The 24,961-nt window shown below is 32.0% G+C and overlaps 1 protein-coding gene across 38 annotated transcripts in view; it reads left to right on the top strand.

Annotated features, from left to right (window-relative positions):
• Positions 1-9,792: 9,792 nt before the first annotated feature.
• The window catches only part of LOC139485284 (thymosin beta-like), a 40,812-nt gene continuing 25,643 nt past the window's right edge, over positions 9,793-24,961 (top strand). For 12 of the 38 annotated variants that reach the window (XM_071269638.1, XM_071269649.1, XM_071269641.1 and 9 more), the window contains exons 1-2: positions 18,578-18,712; positions 23,287-23,423. In XM_071269638.1, coding sequence (XP_071125739.1) covers positions 23,300-23,423 — 124 coding nt within the window. In that variant the 5' untranslated portion in view covers positions 18,578-18,712; positions 23,287-23,299. Of the gene's footprint in view, positions 9,883-18,554; positions 18,713-20,534; positions 22,102-23,286; positions 23,424-24,961 lie in introns of those variants that run through there. The other 26 variants (XM_071269636.1, XM_071269648.1, XM_071269646.1 and 23 more) reach the window with 15 other exon arrangements.

The raw sequence follows: 24,961 nt of genomic DNA on the forward strand, positions 1-24,961 counted from the left end.
ATCATTGTTCTGTAATAATCAACAATAAGCTTACTCAAATTTACGGTTTTCTCTCAGTGACATGCTTATGTTCCGAATCAAGTTGTAATATGCATTGAGAATTTTTAATATACCGGTACTTTTATCTTAATTATAATTTGTGGCATGAAGGTGGAAATTTTTAACGACCTTGACTGGATATACAGCCCTCGCATAGTCGATTAAGGTGGCATGGTGCTAGAAGTTTTTTACGACCTTGGCTGGCTATTCACCCCTGCACGGTCAGTATTAGGGTGGTATGATGGCAAAAGTTTTTAACAACCTTGACTGGTTATCCACCGGGTGTCTTCTTTCGTCTAGGATAATGAAGTAGCAGATAACAATAGGTCTAGATCTTTAATGAAATGTGCAAATTTTGAAAGTAGTATGTAATTCATGTGTAAGACTTTTAATGTTGATATAGAAAAGAAAGGTTTTTTTTATCATATTTTCGGCTGTATTTTCTAATATACACAATATTTTTGTTTTATACATTTTTATTAAACTTTGCTAAATAAGGGGAGATAACTCAAAAAGTATGGGATATAACCAAGATAAAGTTATTTTATAATAGAAAGTGTTGTGCATTTTCGTATTTTAATATGAAGCAAGAAAACAAATTCGGTGACCCCATTTTTTAAATTTTTTATCTGAAAGCATGTTATAAGAGCCATCTTCTCACATTTTAAAATTCTATAGTTTATTTAATCTATACAACATCTGACAATTTTGCACAACCTGAAGTTTGAACAAAATTACGGTGACCCATACTTTTGATTGTTTTTTTTTTTTTTTAAATAAGCATGATAAAAATTTTGACATATCACTCAAAACTTCTATGGATTTTAATGAAGACGTCCCAGCCGTATTAATTTATTTTATCCATGTGACTTTTAACTTGATGCGTATTTCATTCAGTCTGGGACTTATACATGGATTTCATTTTTATGTACTGGTCCCAGATTCACTCAGTCACTGATTAAGGAAAATTGATTCTAAATTCGTTTAAAGTTTTTATAAAACATCAGGATTTAGGTTTGCCGTTAATTTCACGGATATCGACAACAGGAACGATTAACTCATGGCGTAACGCCATTTGGTATTTATAATTGTTTATCATTTTGAGGGTAGGAATGCCCTTTAGTCGTCTAACTGTCATTTTCGGCTACCGTTAACGTCAAATTGGTTAGAATTTTACCGTGATTGGTATCCTTATCATGATTCGTCGGTTTTACACGGGAAACTTCCCTCTAAAATTTAAGATATAAAAGGGACGATTTTTCGTTCCCTATTGTTAATTTCCCCTTTTTTGATGGTGATGTTCCTTTGGCACCATCTTACGGTGTTTATATTTCACAACTTAATTAATTGTTCACTATGCCCGTAATCGATGTATTACTGGTAAATTAATCATTAAGTCAGGGATTTCGTCACTACAAATTACTTAAAACCTCTACTTAATTTTTCCATAGATATAAAGATTTGGTTTGGAATTTTGGTTGTACCTGTAAAAAACTTCTTTCAAACGGGATAACACACAAAATTTTACAGAAATGTTGTTTACCGTACCCGGAAATTTAGAAACGATCCTGGTAAACTTTTAAATAAACTTATCTGAAAAGGTTACCAATTCAACACTGTAATTAGATCACTGCAAATGTTTTATTGGTATTAATATTGAATTTGTTATCAATAAGTTAAAAGCAAACTAAATGTTATTGCTATATACATACACACATTCATGGATCTACAATCTGTCGATACCTGTATCTTGGCATTGCACAAGGTCATGTTTTTCTGTGACTGTTTATGACGTCTTTTCACTAAATCCATTGGATGTTGGATGTGTACTGATTGATAATTCAGTCTAAGTTGCATGATTTTTTTTCATTGGTTAGGGGCTTTGAACTAGCTGTCAGTAATCGGAGTTCTCTCAAATCTGTACTGAATGTCATTTTGTTGTTGGGATGTACAAGTACCCGGCCACGTCCACTTGTATTTTCATCCATCTGATGAGTTAAGCCTGTTTTCAACTGATCATGCCAAGAAATTGCCTCCGTTGAAATTCTGCAAACACCCCATAGAGCAAATTACATGAATGATTAATATTGACCATTTGGTATATGGCTGTGTTCTAAGCGACACGTACATGAAGGTCATAAATTAATTTCTTCAATGAAATCAAATCTTTAGCTACTAATGACTGCCGTAGGGGGTCGACCGGAATTTTTAGCGAGTATTTCTTGGCATGGAGTAACAGATAGAAAACTCAGGGTTAGAATTCGTTGAACAGAAAAGGGACAGTGGCAAATATTTCATGTATATTTTGAACACGGAGAGAATTTACCTGCACCTTTTGCCAAAAAAAACCTTTCTTTTTCTTATTTGTGCCTTCCGACTTTATGTTTTGAATTGTAGTTTCACTTTCCATATTCGGTATTTATTCAAATGTAAGCTCCACATGGTAAAAATCACGTGATGCAGGAATATAATATCTTGGAGTTCGACTATTTCTTTCTTTTCGGGCGGAGACTCCAAGCAAACAACATGCATGTGTATAACGGCACTGTAGATTTTCGTATTAAATAAAGAAGGTTGCCGGTCCAGTACATGAATAGATTGGTTAGAAAGCAAGGTTTTAATTTTAATTAGATTCGAAAGCTTAATTCGAGGGTTGAAAATAGAGAGCACAAATAAAAGGGGGGGGGGGGGGTTCCTCAAGGAATATTTGTATCTTATGAACTCTATATTTGAAATGGTTATTTTTTTATGTGATTAAAAAAGAGAAAAACAAATATAAGACAAATTGTGATTGGTCTTTCTTCCTTTCTCCCGTTTTATGGTGTGTTCTTATTTTATACTATAACCTAGTGACCACTGTCGGACTCCCAGTTTAGGGGAGGGTTAGGATCCCGTTAACATGTTTAACCCCGACACCGTGATTCTCTATATGTATGCGCCTGTCCCAAGTCAGGAGTCTGTAATTCAGTGGTTGTCGTTTGTTTATGTGTTACATATTTGTTTTTCGTCCATTTTTTGTACACAAATTAGGCCGTTAGTTTTCTCGTTTGACTAATTGGTTTACATTGTCATTTCGGGGCCTTTAATAACTGACAATGCAGTTTGGGCTTTGCTCATTGTTGAAGGCCGTACGGTGACCTATAGTTGTTAATTTCTCAGTGTCATTTTGGTCTCTTGTGGAGAGTTGTCTCATTGGCAATCATACCACATTTTCTTTTTTTATATAAAGAGAAAGGATTTGTATAGTATATAAATCCTTATAGTCAGAGGGCTCAAATAATTATCGGTACCGTTATTTTGGGAAATGATTTAAAGTGATTCGTCAAAATCAGTCGATTTTTTTTATCGACAATAAGAAATTGTACATTTTACCTCCATGCACCAATTATTACCGTTAATATCATTTGGCAGGAATTTTTATCGTTATTCGTCATGAATTTAGAGACCTCCTCCCGCCCGATTACGGATGTGTTCTCTTTATGTTGTTGCCTATTGCAATGTTTTTATGATAATATTGGATGCTACAAACAACAGAGTTTTTTTCATGATGATACAGTTACATACTGAAGAGAGACAATTACTTCTTGGCTTCATAAAAGACTGTAATAATAATATAAATTTATTTGGCCGAAAACATAAATCTTTACATACATGAATTACAATAATATAAAGAACAATTACCAATACATTTACAAATATTAATACTTATTCAGTTAAACTAGAATAATATAAATTAAGGCGGGCCACAAAAATTAAATATCCGCCACATAAGTTACCGATGCATAAAATGCAAAATAAAATAAAATAAATAAACTAGAAATTTGACAAAAATAAAAAAAAAAGGGAGAGGGCGGGTGGGTAAATTTCGATCTGATTACTCTAACGTATTCTAATGTAATGACTAGGAAAAAGAATTCACTTTAAAACTAAAGGTGGAGTGAACACAATTCGAAATCAGTTAAGCGAGAATATCAAATGATCGGCCAAAGGGGGGTAACTAGAACATATTTCGCATCGTAATTACTAGTTTTTTAGAAAAAACAAACCAATTACTTCTTGGCTTCATAAAAGACTGTAATAATAATATAAATTTATTTGGCCGAAAACATAAATCTTTACATACATGAATTACAATAATATAAAGAACAATTACCAATACATATACAAATATTAATACTTATTCAGTTAAACTAGAATAATATAAATTAAGGCGGGCCACAAAAATTAAATATCCGCCAAACTAGCCCGCCAAACAAAACCAAACAAGTTACAGATGTGGTTAAACCCAAGAGATGTAACACTCTCTTGAAAGTTCAACTCCAAGCAGGAAGAATAAAACACTTCTTCAGCTGCTAGATCTACTTAGGAGATACTCACGGAAATCTCTCCTAAAAGTAGAGTACCTTAAAGAGACATATATACACTAATGAATCCAAAGGATGAAACACTCCCTTGAAAATTCAAACACCTAAGGGATGAAACACTCCCTTTAGGCTAGCCTATAAAAACTAAATAATAATAATGACATACATGAAGACAAAATACAAAATACTAAATTATTTACATATGATTAATAGCATGCTGGAAACACTGGCGCAATTCATATTGCCCAGCTTCATTAAGGTGAAGCCCACCATCTTTAAAAGCAAATAATGACCTTACTGGAATGCCTTTATGAAAAAATCTTTTAAAAGACCTAATATAGCTTAAATTACTCTTAGAACACATCCTGCTCAATTCTAAATTAACACTTTTACACTTATTACCTGTATAAGAAAAATCAACAGGCCTTGGCAGAATAGAAGATATAAAAATTTTAATACTGGATGAATAAGATTTGATAGTAACAATAAGTTCCCTAAAATCAGCAATAATTTTGTCAACAGAGTTATTAACTATATCATTCGTACCTAAGTGAATAATAATATGAGAATAGTTAGCTAAACATATATCTCTACCCTTAATCATGTTTCTTAAAGAATGTATCCTGGCTCCTCTGACCGCGACCAAATCCATGCAAATTATGTCATCCAAATATTTCCCTATAGAATCTGTAAAAACCAAAACCTTCTTACTGGTCACAACTTCTGAAAGACAATCAAACAAATTTTGCCATATTTCTAACTACAGAAATTTTATCCTTCATAGAAAATTCTAAATATATTTTATAGGCATCGCTTGCCCAGACCCCGTGTAATTGAATAAGATCACTAGGTACATGTGAACTAAATGCAAAAGTGGCACCACCTCTCCTAAAACTATGTGATGAATATAGATTAGGATCTCTCCCTGTCTTCAGAATAACAGATTTCAGCTTTCTCTGGAACTGACCATAAGTGACTGGTGTCAACTTCGAATTCTTACTTATAACAAAGGCAGGGGAATCATGAGATGCCGGAACTGTACTACACATATGATTACGCAGAAACCGGACAAAGGACAGAGCCAGGGATTTTAACCAACGGAATCTTTAATCTTCTTTCCCCATGTTGAATAGTCTTAGTCCATTCAAAAACAACTATAGCAATATCGTTAACAACAAAGACTTTACCTCTGGTCAATTGCTTATTCTTGTCAAATTGAGAACAAGAATCTGGAACTAAGTTAGATTTCCTGGACATCAAGAAAAAGGCAAACAAAAAAAGACACCAATATACACAATCAGAACCATTTTCTAAATTAAAATGTACCACCATCTCTAATAAAATATCTGGTGAAATGGGTAAAGCTCTACGTGGCATATGTGACTTGGTTCGTGACAATCCTTTAAGCAGTAATTTATAAACAAAACTGTCTAAGTGTGGAAAAGAGCAATCCAACATTAAATGCATAACTTTTACACCATTAATATAATTCTTAATAGATTCTACAGATTTAAAAGACCGACTGAGAAATTGTGCATAACAACAAATAGTATCCAAATTTGCAGGAATAAAACTCATATTAAAGTACGTGCAAAATAGTAAAAAGGCTCTCCATTGGACTAATAAGTTTTTCTTCGATCCTAGCGCATATGCTGCTCTAGTAGAAACTTTAACATCCTCTTTTAACTGTAATAATTCTAAATCTGAAAAGCATTCAAAAATTTCTTTTATTGGCTGTCCAATGCTTGTTCAAATATAAACTTTATCAACGTAATTACCACTTATGCGAAAATTTAAACAAATGTTCTTCCGCACTAAACTCTTCTAATGAACCTGATACCGCATTATAGAACAATGCAGCAAATTTATCCGAAGTATGCCATCTCGATAAATAATCAGGTAACCTATTGTCAGTTCCTGCTAAATGAACAGCCCTAATCTCAAATTCGTATATAGCAGCAATGTAGCAAAGTTCTCTCAGACAACACTGTAAAAAGGTATCTCTGGACTTACCAGTGTTAATTACAGTAACAGAAGTAATGTTATCGCACAAAATACGAATTCTCTTTCCCCTGAAGCACTGCGCCCACAACTTTAAACATACTATAATAGATAATAACTCGAGACAGTTTATATGTAGATTAGACTCCATAATAAATTCTGGAAAAACTTGATGAAAGAATTTTCCACCAAACCAACCACCGCAACCCGACAAGCAAGCGTCAGAAGAAAAAACTTCGTCCGGTATCGACCATTCCTCTATCATCATCATTGATATGCCGTTGTAATGAGGTAGAAAATTGACCCACCACAATATATCATTTTGAACATAACTAGGCACTACAATATAACCAGTTTGATCGTAAGCTGATCTAAGCCAATTGAGCAACCTGCTCATAAATATACGTCCAGGTCTAACACAGCTCGCCATAAAATTTAATTTCCCTACCAACGATTGAATATCGCGTAATTTGGCAGATCTCTTGTTTGTCCAAAAAAGTAAAATTTCCTGAATATCTTTTAATTTATCGTCAGGAATTTGTAACAAAAGTTTACTAGTATCACATATTATCCCCAGAAACTCCATCCTAGTACTAGGAGAAACTGCCTTATGAGACGATTCTTCTAAACCACAGGAATCAAGTAAACGCTTTAATTCAATATATGCCTTATCGGCTCTGTCAACTGATTCCACCCCCGCAAAATCATCTAAATAGTTTACTATATCAAATCCCATTTGCCGATACATGAAAGCAACTGCATTTGTAACACGCTGGCAAATATGAGCAGCTGATCGCAAACCCATGCTGAGGACTCTATCGAAATATAAATGATCATTCCATTTGTATCCAACTAAGTGCACATCGTGTAAGTCAATGAAAATTTGTCTGTAAGCCCTACTCAAGTCCCGTTTGAAAATAAAACAGTTCCGACCATGCTTTTTAATAAGCTCTACTAATGCATCAACATTTGGATATTTTAAATGAACCTCATTTCCTAAATAGCTGTCTTTGTCAATATAACCGTTGACAGCACCCCCTCCTTTTACACTTAAGTCTAAGATGATCCTCCGTTCCTGAGAACCTTTTTTGGGAACACTATTCAGCGGCGAAATGACAATATCATGAGAAAACGGATTTACGTGAAACGGTCCTAATACTGCTTTCTTCTCGATTTCTTTTTTCAAATATTTCTCTAAATCATCCGGGAACTCGACCGCTCCCTTGTGATTTTGAACGATCTTCTCAGAAGAAAATTCAGTACAATTTTCACAACCAATAGGAAAACCGAATTCCAAAAATTGACAAATGTTCCTATCAAAATAATCTGTTAACATGAATTTGAAGAAGTCTATATTCAAATGCGAAACCACTGGGATTTTACTATCCTCAAAATTATACTTCTGCGAACTCATAATAAGTTCGTGATCCGACACAGATCTTTCTAAAAACTCAAACCAATGTTTATCTAAATTGTGTACTTCTTTGCAAACTGAACAATTTGAAAAATCTCTATTACCTTCATATACTACCGTATTGGAACTAGAAAAAATTTTACGTGCTTGATTTCGTTTCAAATATTCAGGATAAAAAATTTCAGCGTCAGGATTCATCGGAGAAAAAGATATATCTAGTCATCCAGACTTTGGAAAATTAGGACAGGAGTTAGCACATTCAGGATGACTTAGTTTGCTTTTATCTTTTTTCCAGCATACTGCACAAATGTGCTGAACTACTCTCTGCTGACCTTTAATGAAAGTTGTATGTGACCCTTTGTGCGTACAACGGTTCCTATTAAAAAGAGTACAAAACCAAACCTGGTCATCCTTATTTTCCGACGACTTAGCGGGAAAACTCGATGTTTTTGCTTTAGGCACAATATACTGAGTAAGAATAGGAACTTCGATAGACGATGGATCATCATCCCAGGACTTCTGACCTAACTCAATTTTGCGTAACCACGCAGCATAAAAAGATAGCAGACCTTTCCAAGAATAAATATTGCTATAATATGTTATCTTCTTTAGTAGATTTAAACGACCTGACCTCTCTTTTTCTGAAATGCTTTTACTTGTAATTATCTCCAGCTCACCTGCAGTAAAAAGTTTAGGATCTAAATCGTTAAAGGACACAGACTCGTTAACGAATTCATATTGAAGAGCAGATTGGGGCCAGAGCAATTGAGTTTTGACTTTGTCGGAAGCCTTTGCTTTAATTCCGGACTTGGTTTTCTTGTTTTTCTTCTTTTTCTTTTCGTCACAATCTGACTCTGAATCGGAACTATCCGAAACCCTGATACAATCTACTTTCTTTTTTCCCTTCTTAACAGTGACAGAGTGAGATTTTTCAGATGAAGTACTAGAAGACGAATCAGAATCAATTGTTTGCTCAAGAAGACCTAGCTTTGATAACTTCTTGTCTACTATTTCGTTTAATTTTTCAAATTGCCTAAGTTCATTTAGTGAAGGGTCTTAATTGATTTTTCCCGTAAAACCTTCTCTTTACTTTTGTCGCTAGATGTCGTAGCCACTTTCTTATGTAAAGTACTTTTACTCTCACCTTTCTCTTTTTCTAACTCCTGCTGTTTTCTCTTTAACTCTTCCTTCAACTTCAACTTTTCGTTTTGTAATCTCTGTGATTTTAAATCATCTTCTGTGCTTTTTAACTCCGCCCTTAAACATCTCAACTCCTCGTCTTCAACATCATCTTCATTGCAGGATTTGTCTAGACTGAGGGCTGCCGCCAACTTCTTCTTCGCACTGCTTAGAGATTTTTTCTCGTCCCTCACGTCCAACTTCCTTTTAACACTGCTTGGATCTTCAAGTTTCTTCTCCTCTTTGGTTTCCCCCGCATCTGGGATCCCGTACTCCGATAGTGACTTATAATTCATTCCATGGACGTCTCTGCGAGGTCTGTCGGCCATCGTCAAACTTTTAACTTCAAACTTCTAACTCTAAATTTCGATCTGATTACTCTAACGTATTCTAATGTAAATTTCGATCTGATTACTCTAACGTATTCTAATGTAATTACCGTTAATATCATTTGGCAGGAATTTTTATCGTTATTCGTCATGAATTTAGAGACCTCCTCCCGCCCGATTACGGATGTGTTCTCTTTATGTTGTTGCCTATTGCAATGTTTTTATGATAATATTGGATGCTACAAACAACAGAGTTTTTTTCATGATGATACAGTTACATACTGAAGAGAGACAACTCATTTTTAAACAACTTCCAACCTAACAAATTTTAACTAAATTCTAATATGTTTATTGTTCAAAAATCATTTTACTTTAAACAAAGATTTATATAGTAATCTTTGCTTTAACGAAATTAAGTGAATGTGCACTTGTGAATGACGTGTTTGGCTAAGTGCGGGACTGCGTTACAGTATTTACGTCGTGTCTTTCATTCGCGCACCTGCTCCAGCTTCCTGTTACATTTGTCATTGGGTGTATTGTTTTCCAGTTAAACCGTGTAGGACTAAGGTACTTCAAAATGACTGTTTTATACAGAACAAAGGGCTTTGAATTTTGCAACTGCACCCACTCAGTGCATAATAAAAAAAAATCGGACAGCTACACTTTCCAACTCCTGAAACAAGCCAAAGTTGTAAACATTTTCCCGCGTAAAATTATATTATTGCTTATTTTGAAAAAGCCAACATTGACATTGCTCATTCAGTGTACAATATCAAGTCGTTTAGACATAGGCTATAGAAATACATACAGCACTATTTTTTTGGGTTTTGGAAGATAGTATTTCATATTTTTTATACATTTTTTTTGTTATTTGTGTATGTTGTCAGTTGGAAGGCAAACGCCTGAATCTGACAGATAGAGGTCAATTTGTCGACAAAAAAAGAACCCGTATGTAAAATGTTTACGCCCACAAACAGCGCCACCTATAATTTTTTCTACGGCATCTTTGAGAACGATGTCCCATTCTGTAGTAAATTAAAACATTAAATTAACTAAAACATAGAAAAGTAATTGTAAAACACAAATTAAAAGATATATTTGCAGATGACTGTTTATGCATGATACGCTGGCAATGTGCGCAATGTCCTTTAATGCAAGACTGAAAATTAGTTTGTTTCCTACGTCAAGATGGTGGATTTCAATGTTTACATTTTTTCACCTATTTATAATCTGACACAAATTCGTATCCAATCATTTATTAGCAATTTTATTATTGATCTTTAAATATCATCCAATTACATTTGCCGTTAGAAAGTGGCTACACGTTACCAGCCGTCGTTACAAAGTAGCCATGTGTTTTGTGGGGATACCTTGGGAATGTTGTGTATTCAAAAGTTACGGTAAAAATCAATGTTATCTTCCTTATATTTCCATGCATACACATTTTATAACAGTAAATCCATTCTTAACAGACCCCATAAGGTAAACGGACATATTTAACTGTCTGATTGAGCAACAATTCGTGTAAATAAGCCTGATGGGTCGTTTTGAATTCAAGCACAGCAGACAAACACGTGGTAGATTGTTTATGTTTGACAGTTTGTTTACCTGAATTACACGTTGATGTTACTATATACTTACCAATAACCTTTATCGTGTTATACTTTCAAGAGTAATATAATAAATCTTACTCAAGAAATACGTCTAGTAGGCGCAGGGACTTCCTTTTCTTTGTCCTTAACTAATGAGAGTGTAATGATACATTACAGCATTTTTTTGCATTTGATATATTTCATGTACATGTACATTTTATGTACACAAAGAACAATAAAGTAAAAGAACGTACATGGGTTTAATTCCCACCCTAGGTATACGTTTTGATTCTCATAACAGGTTGGAACAAATAGAGCAGATAGCAATTGACAATAATGTAATGCTAAAATGCTGATTGATGGGGTCAAATCATCAACATCATTTTTTCTAGTATACATCAACTCCCCTAAGGATAAGTCATACTTTACTAAGAGTCCAGTGGCTAAGTCCTGTCTTTTTTGCCTCTGATATTTACTTATTTATATTTTAATTTCTAATATTCTCTTGTGCATGTAGTAAGGCAAAAGCAATTGTTACTCTTATTTTCCTCATTTGCCTTAAAACAATGGAATGTATTGATTGTTGATGTATGTAAAGTGACTTGTAATTTAACTGTCACTGCTAAAAGAGACTTGGACTCTGATGATAAGTGTCCAGACTGTTATCTCATTGGCAACTATATCATAAATGTCAGTTTCCCCTTTATAAGTTAAATTTTTTAAGAAAAGAATTTAATAATAATATAATAACAAGTTGTAAAAAATTTGAAAAGTTCAGCACAAGGGCCAAATCTTATTGGCTTTTCATTCAAGAAAACCTAGAGGCATTGAAAAGTGTTGCAATTTAAAATAAATGGTTTGAACTCAGAAAACTATCAATATATAGAGTACAGATATTGTTTTAATTGGGCCTTTGGGAATATTTGCCAGTTAATTGAAGATATAATTGTTATATGCCTTTTCAAATACATGTGTGGCTCTGCACTGGCTGTGGTTAAAAATCTAAGAATGAAGTTGGTTATCTTCATATTTATCTGATTAATATCAACATAATTGTTCCATTATATATACATATATATAAATCATTGTAATACATGTACATTACTTTGCTCTTCATATGCCCTATAACAGTGTTTAATTGGAATAAAGTATCTTGTCTTAACCACATTTCTTTATTTTAGTATTGACAGGTTAACTTTTAAAAGCATTTAAAGTCAGTGAGTTGATGACAAGCTCAGTCAATGATTGTAAATCCAGATAATATGAGTTTTTTTATAAAAATAAATAATGTGATTAAACTGGTTATCTCAATTAAAAGAACTGACATTCTGCTTTGATACTATGAGATTATTTCAGATATATCAGAATAATAAATTTCCCATTGTTGTCCTTTTTCAATAAAATTCTAAACATACTGTTTTTAAGTCAGTTTTGTTTTTGTCTGAGACTACTATAACATGGGAGGTGACCACAATCTCTATGTTATACATTGAAGTATAGTCTCAGGTTTTTGTAGTCCAATTGACTGCATTTTAGAGCAGGTAAATGTGAATTTGGATTAAATTTAAAGTCATTCAGTATATCTAATGACATCATACCACTATTTTATTTCATCAAAGCATTTTCAAATTTTATTTACTGGTCAGCTTAGGTTATCATCCAATCAATAATTTAATTGAAAGGACTTACAGTTGGTTAGTTGGTTGCAGGACTTTTGAATTCAAATATAAGAAAGAAGAAAAAATATAAAGCAAAACTTCAAATATTACATATAATAGGATTTATGATAACTGCAGGATAGCAGATTGCAATGCTGCTTTTGTTCAGTTATCTTTGTGTTGATTATTATGTTTTAAATCCCTTTCTGGGTCTTTGAATTTGATTTGAATGTTCAGATTTTTTTCTCTTGTCAGATTAAGACAAGCAACAGAACTTGTACAACTTATGTAGTTTCTTATCTCAGGGTGAATCCAGAAAATTTAAAACTTAAGTGGTGGTATTCTCAACCATAATAACAAAGATAAAAAGGTGGTTCCAACTATATGCATGATCCCATTCAAATACATTAATCTTCCATAAAGATGAGGTTCCAATCACCAGACTCCCTGAGATCTGCAACTGTATCTTAAAGCAGCTATAATAAAACAAAAATTGTACATGTACTTCTGGCCACTGCAGATTGATTTTATTTTCAATCTATGGTATTAAATGCTCATAATTTTGAAGACTATTTCACTTTTTCCATATTTTTGTTTAAATGTAATCTTCTGCTTCTGCATCTATTGTAACACAGGTTCTTCTGACAAATGACTGATAAACCCATCTTGTATCCTTCTATCTACCAAAAGGGTGTTTGAGAATATATATATACAATAAGTTCAAGTATTTTGTCAAGAAAAAGTCAGTCTGTTATAAAATGTAGGTAATTGTCTTCTATGGAAGTGTTCAAAAACCTGTAAGAACTTGAAAAAAAATGTCATATTCAACCTTTCCATGGCTATTTTAATGTTACAACAGTAGAGGAACATAGAATATTGAAAGGTATTCAAGAACTCGTCGAAATAGATCTGCAATCATTAATTTTACTCAAATTTACTGTTGTGAACTTGCAATATCATACGATGCGTGTACCGAGTTATCTCCCTTTGATCTCCGCTTCGCCACGAATAAACTGACACAATTGCGTATCCGGGGTTTTTGTGATCTGATATTGAAATAGTAGGAGCAAAAAATGGTTTTACTTCATATTTTATACCCCTTAACACGTTACCAAACCTATTTAAGGATTTATTACGGATTTTCCGTGGACCTACGCAAATTTTCAGAAAAAAAGTTTCACTTCACTCGTGAATTTATAACATTTTAACAATACTTTTTTATTATAATTATATAAAATAAGAAAGCTTATTCAATCTAGAATTGAACACTTTGGTTTTTATTAATGTACGAGTTCAAATAAGACGATACGAGTCCAAAAACCACGAGGCATGCACGTTTTCAAAAAAATCGTAAACTCTGACCTTTTATCACGTGACCAATGTCTTGAACTTAGAAGCCATTAAATCGTTTGCCGTTCAACTGTTGTGATGTTGCACTATTGTTTCAGGTTAGGGTGAAGGTTGGCCCCTATTAATACAGATACAGATCTGCTTCTTATGTATCAAAGGTATTGCACCAATGGTTCTATCAGGCTGCCACTTAAATTTGAAACTTATTTACTAAATACTAGTATACATATTCATTTTATAAATATTGGTTTTTGGTGTGTGTTATAATTTATAGGGTTCATGTACAATGTATGTAGAATGTAGAAGATATGGTATGAGTGCCAATGAGAAAACTCTCCATCCAAGTAACAATTTTTAAAAGTAAACCATTATAAATCTTGTTCATTTATAGAAGTCTGTCAAATTTTGAATAAAAAAAAAAACATTTTACAGTTACAAATCTAAGCTTACATTCTATGATTTATTATTGAAGCATGTGCTGTAAGCCTGCTTGCATATTTTAAAATGATAATAACCAAAAACATAAGTTTAGGTTACAGTATTACTTCCTCTTGTGGACATTTTTGTAATTAACATGAAAGTTGTATTATCATATCATCTATAATACTAAAATTACGAGGTCCAATTTGTCAGCTGTCATTGGGTAAGGGAGCTACCATTTGATTTTTATGGGGGGGGGGGGGGGGGGGGGCTAGGATGAAATTTGAAAAAAATAGGCAGGACAGGAGTTTTGAGTAAAAAAAAAGGCAGGATGAGACACTTGCAAAAAAAAAAGTCGGGACTACAATTTAGGAAATAAAAAGTCAGGATAAACTAAAAAAAAAAAAGCAGGACCGAACAGAGTGAAAAATAAAAAGGCAGGACAGAGATTACAGCTAAAAAAAAATGCAGGACAAAATTTTTCATCCTAGCCCCCCCATAAAAATCAAATGGTAGCTCCCTAAAAACGACAAATCAAAGAATTCAACTCTATATATATCTAATATAGGACCATGGTATAGATTAAAAATTACACCACTCCAGACCCTTTTGTTTTCCACATAATTAATATTGCCAATAATTAACAAGTTCCGGGTCGAATCCGATACCGATACCAATAGTATATTCACCTGTTAGCTGTTACCTTATCTGTATGTTCCGCATTTGACAGGCGCACCACCAAACGATTTATTTAGGATTTTGCTATATACACGGGTCATAATCAAAGGGCTGACACTACTAAATTCAATCATTGTCAAATTGTTCCCTATTGTAGTTTTATTCAGCAATCAGCAAGACTTTCTAAGATAACTAATATAGGACAGTGCTGTTGATTAAAAAATACTCCATTCCTGGATAGCCAGGACCTTTTGTTTTCCAAATAATTAATATTACCAATAATTGATAAGTTCCAGGTCGAGGCCGGGTTCAAACAGAAAGATTTGAAAGCAGAGAAAACTGTGTATCTTATAATAGACATGACTTTATCAGATGACAATACCAATTACTAAAATAAGGCTTCGGCATAGTTATATACTTTAATTCAGTCACGGACCCGCGATATCACGGGTGTGTACTTGTATATACTATATTTATATATATACTTATTGCGTGTATATGTAGTCTAACAGTTATTGTTAAATCAAACTAGCAAAGACCAATTCACACCATCAACATTGAATTCTCTAAATAACAAAAAACATTAAGATAAGATCAAACAATTATACAATCAATTATTAATTTATTATGCCTGTAAATTGATATAATGACCCTAATATCTACATCTTCAGCTGATAACAGGTAAAAGTAAACTTTGATAACTGAGAACTAACAGTTGTGTTATAAAACTTTCCCATAATATGTTATATTTAATTGTTTTAAATAGACCTTTGATTCAAACTGTCCTTCCCATATTGCTGGACATTTTTTCTAACACTTTTTTCATTGACGCAAAGATGTGATTAAATATAGAGGCTGTAAGTGTTAAATTGTAAAGTTGATTGCCTAAAACTGAGTCCATTTATCAATAAATTCAGTTAAAATGTATCTTCAGATGCTAGTTCTTTACCTTGAAGAATCTTATTTCCAAGTTTTAAAATTTTCCATGAAGGTTTAAACAAAGCTATTGATGTCTAAAAAATGTAATCTTAGACTGTACCTAAATGCTAACTCCACTTATCAATTACATCTAATTTAACTTTGGTAGGCTTGCTTGCTCTGTTTGTATAAATGTTAATTCAAGCTTTGTTATCAACATTGACATCTCCAACAATATATATTGGCATATTTTAACCTGTAAATATTATATTTAAATTTGATTTGACGTTATCCAAATTACGATTGTACAATATCCAAAAAAATCAAGCAAGCTAACCAAAGTCTTGCTTTACATGCATTAGAAAATTAGATGTAATTTAGTTACTGAGTGTGCTACGTGTACCATGTAGTATTAGAGTAAAGCAGGCAAGGATATTTACAGTGGCTGGTCTCTCAGTTCCATTTCTCTTTTTCGATAGACAATGATGGAATAATAAATTTTATCAAGACCCCATCTATTTCATTTTAATAGTAAATCCAATGATTAAATGCCAATTTGAGATTTACTGCAAATTTTAAACAACAGTCAGTGACAACAGTTTTGTCTTTATAAAGTATGAAGAGTTATCTTTCTTTGGTCCATAAGATAGATTAAAGAGAGGTGAGGGAAAAACACAAGCTCACATAATTTTACATACAGTTAACATGTATGGTTTATTTCTAGTTGATATGGACCAGAATGAGATATTTGTACAATGCATTATGAAACCTTCAAAGGCTTCTCTAGTATCATGCTTGAATTATTTAACGAATATATAATGATGAGACTCTACACAATTGAACAAAACAATATCGGAGGATGGACATTGGTGGCCTTGGGCTGTTTTTTGCTCTTTGGTTGGGTCGTTGTTTAATTATTTGACACATTCCTGGCTTACATTTTCTATTCTAATATGATTGCTTTTTGATATTGATAATTAATTTCCTTGCAAATTTTAAAAGGGTTTTCTAAAGAAAAAATCTAGTTACATGTATAACATGTTTGAAGATATTATTTGATAATTTCTTTATAAGAGCTATAGGAATTTAATTGTTTTAGGTTGAACAAATCTTTAATAAATCTTTATATTTGTAAAACAGAGCTATAATCTGATATAAACCATTCTTAACATTGTATTAAATTGTATTTTAAGTTGAAGAGAGCAAATTCTGTTTTAGTCTAAAAACTGATTTTCTTTCCTGTGTTTATATTTATAAGCTGCATGTACAGTTCAAAGATAGTCATCATAATACAAATGACAAGATGGATATTGGATATATTTATATCTGTTGACTTATTTTAAATTAGGTTTGATTTTAATTGAGTCACACCTCACCTTCCCCTACCAAAAATAATAAAAGTAGATAAAAGTAGAGATTTCTGGGAGTAATGACAGGTGGGGTCAAGAATACTGTTGATTTTTAGATGTGTTTAAGCATCTATATATATATATATATGTTGTGTACAAAATGTAAGTTTGTACAAGTTATAATTTGTACAGGGTTTTTGTATGAGTTATAATTTTTTTGACACATTCCTTTTGCAACAGTTGATTCAAGTTTATCTTTTAAAATGATTCAGTTTAATATCTTATATTCAAATGTTTACATTTATTATTAATTAAAAGTTATCATTTAGAGCTATTCTCCTTGTCCTCAAACTGGAAATAAGCCTAAAGGACACCTTAATGGTTTAAAATCTTTTTATTTTTCTCTTAATACCAAAATCATATCCATAAAATGCCTTTTTGTGATCTTCTCATACATGTGTTTGTAACTACATTGTACATGTATGCTCAGTATTAGACTGTCTCATGTAGTCATAGAAATATGACAGAAATATTCGTAAAGAAAGACTGTGTGCTTGCATCATCCATTTGTGTTTAGTGGTTTATAAAACTCTGATATTAAACCTGTACAAAAAATTTGTACACAACATACATACATGTAAAAATGTATACATGTATCTCTACTCTAGTAGGAGTTGGTATCATAAAGCTGAAGTGTTCAATGCCAGGGATAAGACTACAATCAAAGAATCTATTAATATTTTATTTTGCTGGATAGATTTTACTATTGAATTAAACCTATTAACATGTAATGTCTATAAGACTACAATAGGATCGAGATCATCCTACACTAACCTATACTACCTTGTCTCTCCTCATTGTTTTAAAATCAATGCAAGTTGGTGTAAATGCAATCTTAGTTCTATGAATTGTTATTTAGTTACATGAAATACAGATTGGTTTACAAATCCGATATATATTTATGGAAAAGGACCCATGTTATGACTGCATTACTTATTAAAAGATGCATTTAATATATACATGTACTATGCAGATTAAACTTAATTATATTTGTATAACTCTAGGACGTATAACTAACAGTATATTTTATAAGTTTATATATAATAAAGTGATAAAACTTATACTACTTAATTGTCATTAAGATATATATGTAAGATTTATTAATGCTAGTAATTATATTTAATATAGGTATTATTGGTAATTTTAATGACTTTTACAATGAGCCATTATTGAGGGTCTTTATACAGTTGATAACTTCCCCTCATCAAAATGTCATTTGTCCATGTTTGTACATTGTTCATCCAACCAATTTAGGAAGTGACAGTGTAGTATTAGTCACGCCACTCTTACACACAATTATATAGTACACAAAAGGACGACATCTGTCACATTAACTTTGTCTGTTGGAGTTGTTGTTGCATGTATGTAGATTTTTTTCTCTGATAATATTTTAGAGCATGTAGTATGTATTTTAACTTATTTTCTATTTTTAGAAGGTGGTATAACTTTTCTTTATAATGATGTGAAAGTAAACATTGTTTCCAGTGAAACATGATATTTTTATTTTATATTTAAGGTTGAAGCAATTTATGTTGATACACAAGTGTTCAATAAAAAATAACCTGTTCTTAACTTTGTTCTTTCTGTGTGTATAACATTTTTATGTTATGTTTCCGTTGTGTCGTTTGTTTTCTCCTATATTTGAGTGTGAATTCACATAACTATAAGACGTTTCACGGTACTTTTCTATCCCAAATTTATGTATTTGGTTTTGATGTTATATTGGTTATTCTCATCGGATTTTGTCTAATGCTTAGTCCGTTGCTACATGTATGTGTGTTACATTTGAATGTTGTGTCGTTGTTCTACTTTTATATTTAATGCGTTTCCCTCAGTTTTAGTTTGTTTTCCAGATTTTGTTTTTTGTCCATAGATTTACGATTTTTGAACAGCGGTATACTACTGTTGCCTTTACTTATAAAAGAAAGAAAAATAAGGAAATGATAACAATGAACTTCTTTTAACTGAACAAAAGCAAAAAAGGAATTTTCTTTTTTCATTTCCTCAACTTCTTCAGTTTCCCTAAGATAAGAACCCAACTATGGAGTGATAAATGTCTTTGTTTAGCTCAGTTGGCCAGTATAAACTTTCAGAATCTTTATCTTGACTCCCCTCCCCCTGTGTTCCTGTAACCATTTATAAGTAACTTTTAGAAATAAATTTTCTTATTTGCATCCACTGGAAACTAGATATATATATATTATTTCAAGTGTGGTGCTCCCTTAAATCCTGCATCTGCACTTAGACATGTACATGGTACCATCAATTTGGATTTGTGGGGTTTTATTTAAGTATCTGTATGAAAATAATCTTTACAGTAAATCTTTGAGGGGCGTGTGACCTTGTGTAAAGCAATAGTTCTGACATTACCAAAAACACCCTCTTATCCATTGATAGTCCAAATGTTTGACCTTTTATCCTGTTTGGCCCAACTTATAAATAACCAATTTATTTGTTAAAAAAATAGTTCTTGTTCTGACTTCTTGAGTCTGAATATGCATGAAGTACTTGCCACTGCACACACACATCCATCAATGAAACCACTTAACATTTTTTTCTTATTTATGCATGGTCAGTATGGTCTGGATGTCCTAGTAGTCAAAGTACAACCCTTCAAAATAACCAACCAAAGATTACATGTTTATAATTTTTACGCTAGACAATTTTCATTTAAAAGATCCTAAATATGCATGAAATTTGGTCTATTTGTACAAAATTAATTTAGATTTAACTCTCGTCTTGTGAAAGTATATATGTCATAGTGCATGTAATTTATCATGATTGGGATGGTAGGTGGTTTACCTTGGACTGGAGCACCAATTTCTCCCACCTTAAAACTTGCCATCATAAAATTATGAAAATGTATTTAAAGCAGTGGTTAACCAAATTAAACAATTAAAAATGCAATTTGTTAGAGAGTGACAAAGAAGTACAACAAATTTGGGAAGTTCATAGGCAGACAGTTGCAAGGCAAAATGTCTACCCCTGTATAACATCCTCTCAATTGGAAATATGTTATATCCTTTCTGAATTTCCATGGATTAAAATCTTCATTAAACAACTTATCTCTTAAGTCCAGGAAATGGTCCTTCTGCCCCTCTTCAATGACCCTTTCTTAAAATCAAAGTTAGCTAAAGCTTGCCATTCTAAACATGCTTTATAGTGCTCAATCCTCCTCATGTCCTGAGAGGCTGCTGCGAAAGCACAACATAAGAACAAACTTAGAATCATTTGAAAACAGCTTGACTACTGTTATAAAATTCATGCAAAGCACAAAAAGCAACCAACAAAAGGACAAAAAGTAGCTATCTTATTAAGAGTATTAACAGTAACCGAAAGTGTAAAAAGTGTAAAACAAGAGACAGAAGACACCAAGACACTCTGACACAGATTTGACTACCTTTGGTCATCAGTATAACATGAGGACCAAAGGTAGTTGAAGATTGACTAATAATTGACATGGTAAAAAAAAGAAAAAATGACTTAAAGATATCATTAACTGCTTGAGAGAATCATAGCATTATCCAATACCAATACAACAGTATAGCTGTATTGACAGGATGATGGAATATAAGTGTATAGCAATGTATAGTTTGCAATGTTAAAATTCTTAACCTTAAACTCAACGTTAAGCATCTAAGGTGAATGTTAAGACAAATCTAAACAATACTTGTAGAAATTAAAAAATCTTTTCAAATGTCCTTATTCACAAATCTGACTTAAAAATATGTAATTAAATTTTGTATATGATCATGATTCATTTGAATGGCAGTTTATTGTATTTAGTTGATATGCCAAGCAATGAAATCAGAAAAGCATGCTGTTCAAATATTCTCTATTTTGATAAAAATTTCAATTTCACTACAGCTATATTGACTAAAAGTGTCCCATGGGATCAAATTTTTATGAGACTCTTGTATTCTCTTTGCATCATATGTATTCATATGGTCATGTGCACATGTATTTTTTTTCCAATTTCAGTTGTACATGTACAAATGTATTTATAAATAAGTTTTTTAAAGTGTCTTTTTAATAGTAAAAGTTGGTTTGTGGGGCCATTACTCATGCATTCATGTATAAAGTATATTCTGTTCATTCTCAAAATAAACCACAGTTTCACAATTAATAACATAATTTTTCCCTGTAGCAGTAATACTATCATTGATACTGAAATACATGCACATCTGCATGTACAAATTGTACATGTAGGAAACTGTTTTTGGGATTCTATTTGATAAGAATAAATCAACTTATATTTAAAATCTCTGGGTACTTTATTTATATAATATGTATTAGTTTAACCTAAGCCCTAATTTTGAGATCCTGGTCAAATAGGATACAGATTACTTAAAAGATGCTTGGGTACATGTATTATATGAAAGGGTCATTTGGGGGGAATAGACAATAGGTCAGATTCGAATGTTAAATATTTGAACTTTTATCTGTAATAAAGTTTATGACCTGAAAATAAATATTTACCCTTTCGGTTTAAAATACGTTGTTTATTTACCTGTAATTCTCCTACGTAAAAACTTGTGCAATTTATTATAATAAATGATGGTTTTATTTCATTGTCACCCTACCTGTACCTCACGATATTGATATTACCTTTACTAGAGTGAGTTATTTCCTGTTGACGAGGTTTTAGGAAATAGCTACGACAAAAGATCATTTGAAAATATTTACTAGGAGGAAATCTTACTTGTTCTTATTCATAGTGTTAAACGATTGTTAGTTTATATAAAAAGTGGTAAGTATATTTTTGCCAACTTATTTTTTTCTAATTACATCGTGTGCAATAATTGTTTTCCTGTTTTTAATAGGTTTATAATTAAACAACGGAGATTTTTTTATGTCATAATTTAAATTTATAAATAGTGTCTTGCTACATGATATTTAATAAGATTAAGTTTGTAATGTTTTATTCTAATTAACTAAATGTTGATAAATTGTTTTCATGATTGACTGTAAAGAAAGAATGCAATGTTGTAACTTTTCTCAGGTAAAAATATGTGATAAAAGGATGTAGTGATTAAACATCCAGGATTTTCACATCACAGAATCTTTTTTAACTTTCTTCTTCAGTTATTTTGAATTAACATTCAATTTGAAATTACCATTCAACTGCAGATGTTTCTCAATTGTGTCTAATGAAATATGTGAAATTATTTGGTATCTTCAAGAAATTTACTTTTATATATAAGAAATAATACACTATTTTGGGATACTCTTTTAACTATTCTCAACTTTTTAAAATTGGACTTATTTTATACATGAAACAACGTATAACTCTTCTTGTCAAGGTTCAGACCATTGTCCATTCGAATTCACTGAAGAATTACTGAAGTTCTGCAGTAACTTACTTATTATTTTTGTATATGTGTGTTTGATAAAAAAATGAATAGGAGTAACAGTATTCAAGTACCAATAAGTCAGAAACTTGGCAAACATTGTCAATTCAGAGTTCATAATAGCTAAATTTGAACCTATTGAGCTATGATTTCACTAGTTTTAGCCATTCAGCAACTACTGTTCACATCAAGACTCATACCTCTTTATAATTAAAATTGAGAATGGAAATGGGGAATGTGTCAAAGACAAAACAACCTGACCAAAGAGCAGAAAACAGCCCAAGGCTACAGTTGTATAAATTAACTATGGTTATAATCATGTTTTATACTGTCAGAAGACTCATTGGCTACGGAATCGTAGCTCTTAGGTCCTTATGTTATTTTTTTACTATTTGCGGACCATTTGCTATTTTTTTACTATTTGCGGACCATAGATGGTCTGCAAATAGTAAAAAAATAGCATAAGGACCTAAGAGCTACGGTTCCGCAGCTATAGACTCATAACATCAGAAACCACAACTTCAGAATGACATTCATACAAAATCTTTTCATCATATATCTGAATTATCTTTTTTCTACTTCAGATATTAACTAGTCATGGCCACTAAAGCAGCCCTCCCAAGTGCCGACCCTCAATTGTTAGGAGCTATCTCCAAGGCCACACCAGAATCTCTACACCATGTGCAGACTGATGTGAAGAATCCACTGCCCAGTAAAGAAGGTAAGACAGTCCACAAAACATTTACAAAACATAATGGCTTGTATAGATGGAAAAAATATTGAACAAATATAAAATCCTTCTGAAACCATTAGTGGATATCACTGCTTATTGATCCAGGGGGTTAAAGAATTCGTTTCCTAGAAAATGTACATGTATTTAAAAAAAAAAACATTTATTTTTCCTTGAAGGAGGATAATGTTCAATTTCCTATAAAAAAAACAAAACACGTCGATTATTGCCAAATATTGTTTACATGTATTTTCCTTTCAGGTTTAAATGTTCTGTAATTGATGATTGTCATAGTTAACTTATAATGTATGAATAAGTAAATTTGTGTATAGTGTTACCATTGAGAAAGCAACACAATGTATAAGAAAAAACGTTTAACCTGTATATTTTTTATCAAAATATTCTTGCACAATAGCTTTTATCACATGAATTCAGACATGTTCATTTTCATTATGTAGACACACAATCAGAACCCAGAACTCAACCTGTGCTTTATAGTGCAAGAAATCACACTTGTATTGTAACTTTTGTTAGGAATGCACCTTCTAAACCACTAGATGCACATGCTCTCTTTATCCTTGGGTTAAACTACAAAACCTTAAAAAAAAAAAAGACACAAAAATCTTCAATCAAACTGACAACTTTTAAAAAGTTTTTTGTAATCAGCTTTCATGAGTGTCTGAGTTCCGATGTTAGTAGTGTGTAAAAAGATATAGTGCAGCCTTACACGAATAAGTGTAACACCACACCTGGTATTTTACAAAGCACCCTTTCAGTATAGCAAACTTTTAATATCAATCAGTTTGCATTTCACAAATGAAGTAATCTTTGTGTAAGGAAGTACATTATTTATTTATGTAATTGTAATAATTGTATTGAAATATGTAATTATCTCTATACCTTTGTAATTTGGTTTGTGAGAAATAAAGATATGATATGAAGGTTTTTATCAATCAGGCTTGACTTCACCTGAAAATTGAACAATTTATCTTGTCACAATAATGATGAATTGATCAGATTTCCTGTATAAAATGTCAAGTGATATGAAATTGTTAAAGTTTAACATAGGATTTACATCTTATACCCTATATAACCCAATAAATCATTGCATCTAATTTTCTTTGTCTACATCAATTCCCACTGAAACAGACATAATTTAGTACATTTGTTAAATTAAAATTCTGCATTAGGAATATAGATGTATGCTTAAAATCGGTAAAATGTGGATCATCAACGTAACAGAAGAATCCAGTTAAGCTATTGCCACCTACATTAATCTTTTTATATTACTCAGCAATACAGACTAAGCTACTAGAGATATTTTTACAATGTTGGCTTCTGACTTGTTGTAAGTGGACATCTATTGTCGTAATGAGTTGTTCATTCAAGTTGCTTACACAACAGTTTTATAAGTTAACTTTTCACATTTGTGCAGGTTTTAAACCCTCAATGTCATTCTACATAATTACACTACAGTTAGAGTAAATTGTTTAATGAAGTAACATGTATTGACAAAGGTTGACCTTTGG

The sequence above is a fragment of the Mytilus edulis genome, chromosome 8, assembly GCF_963676685.1.
Source record: "Mytilus edulis chromosome 8, xbMytEdul2.2, whole genome shotgun sequence".
Lineage (NCBI taxonomy): Eukaryota > Metazoa > Mollusca > Bivalvia > Mytilida > Mytilidae > Mytilus > Mytilus edulis.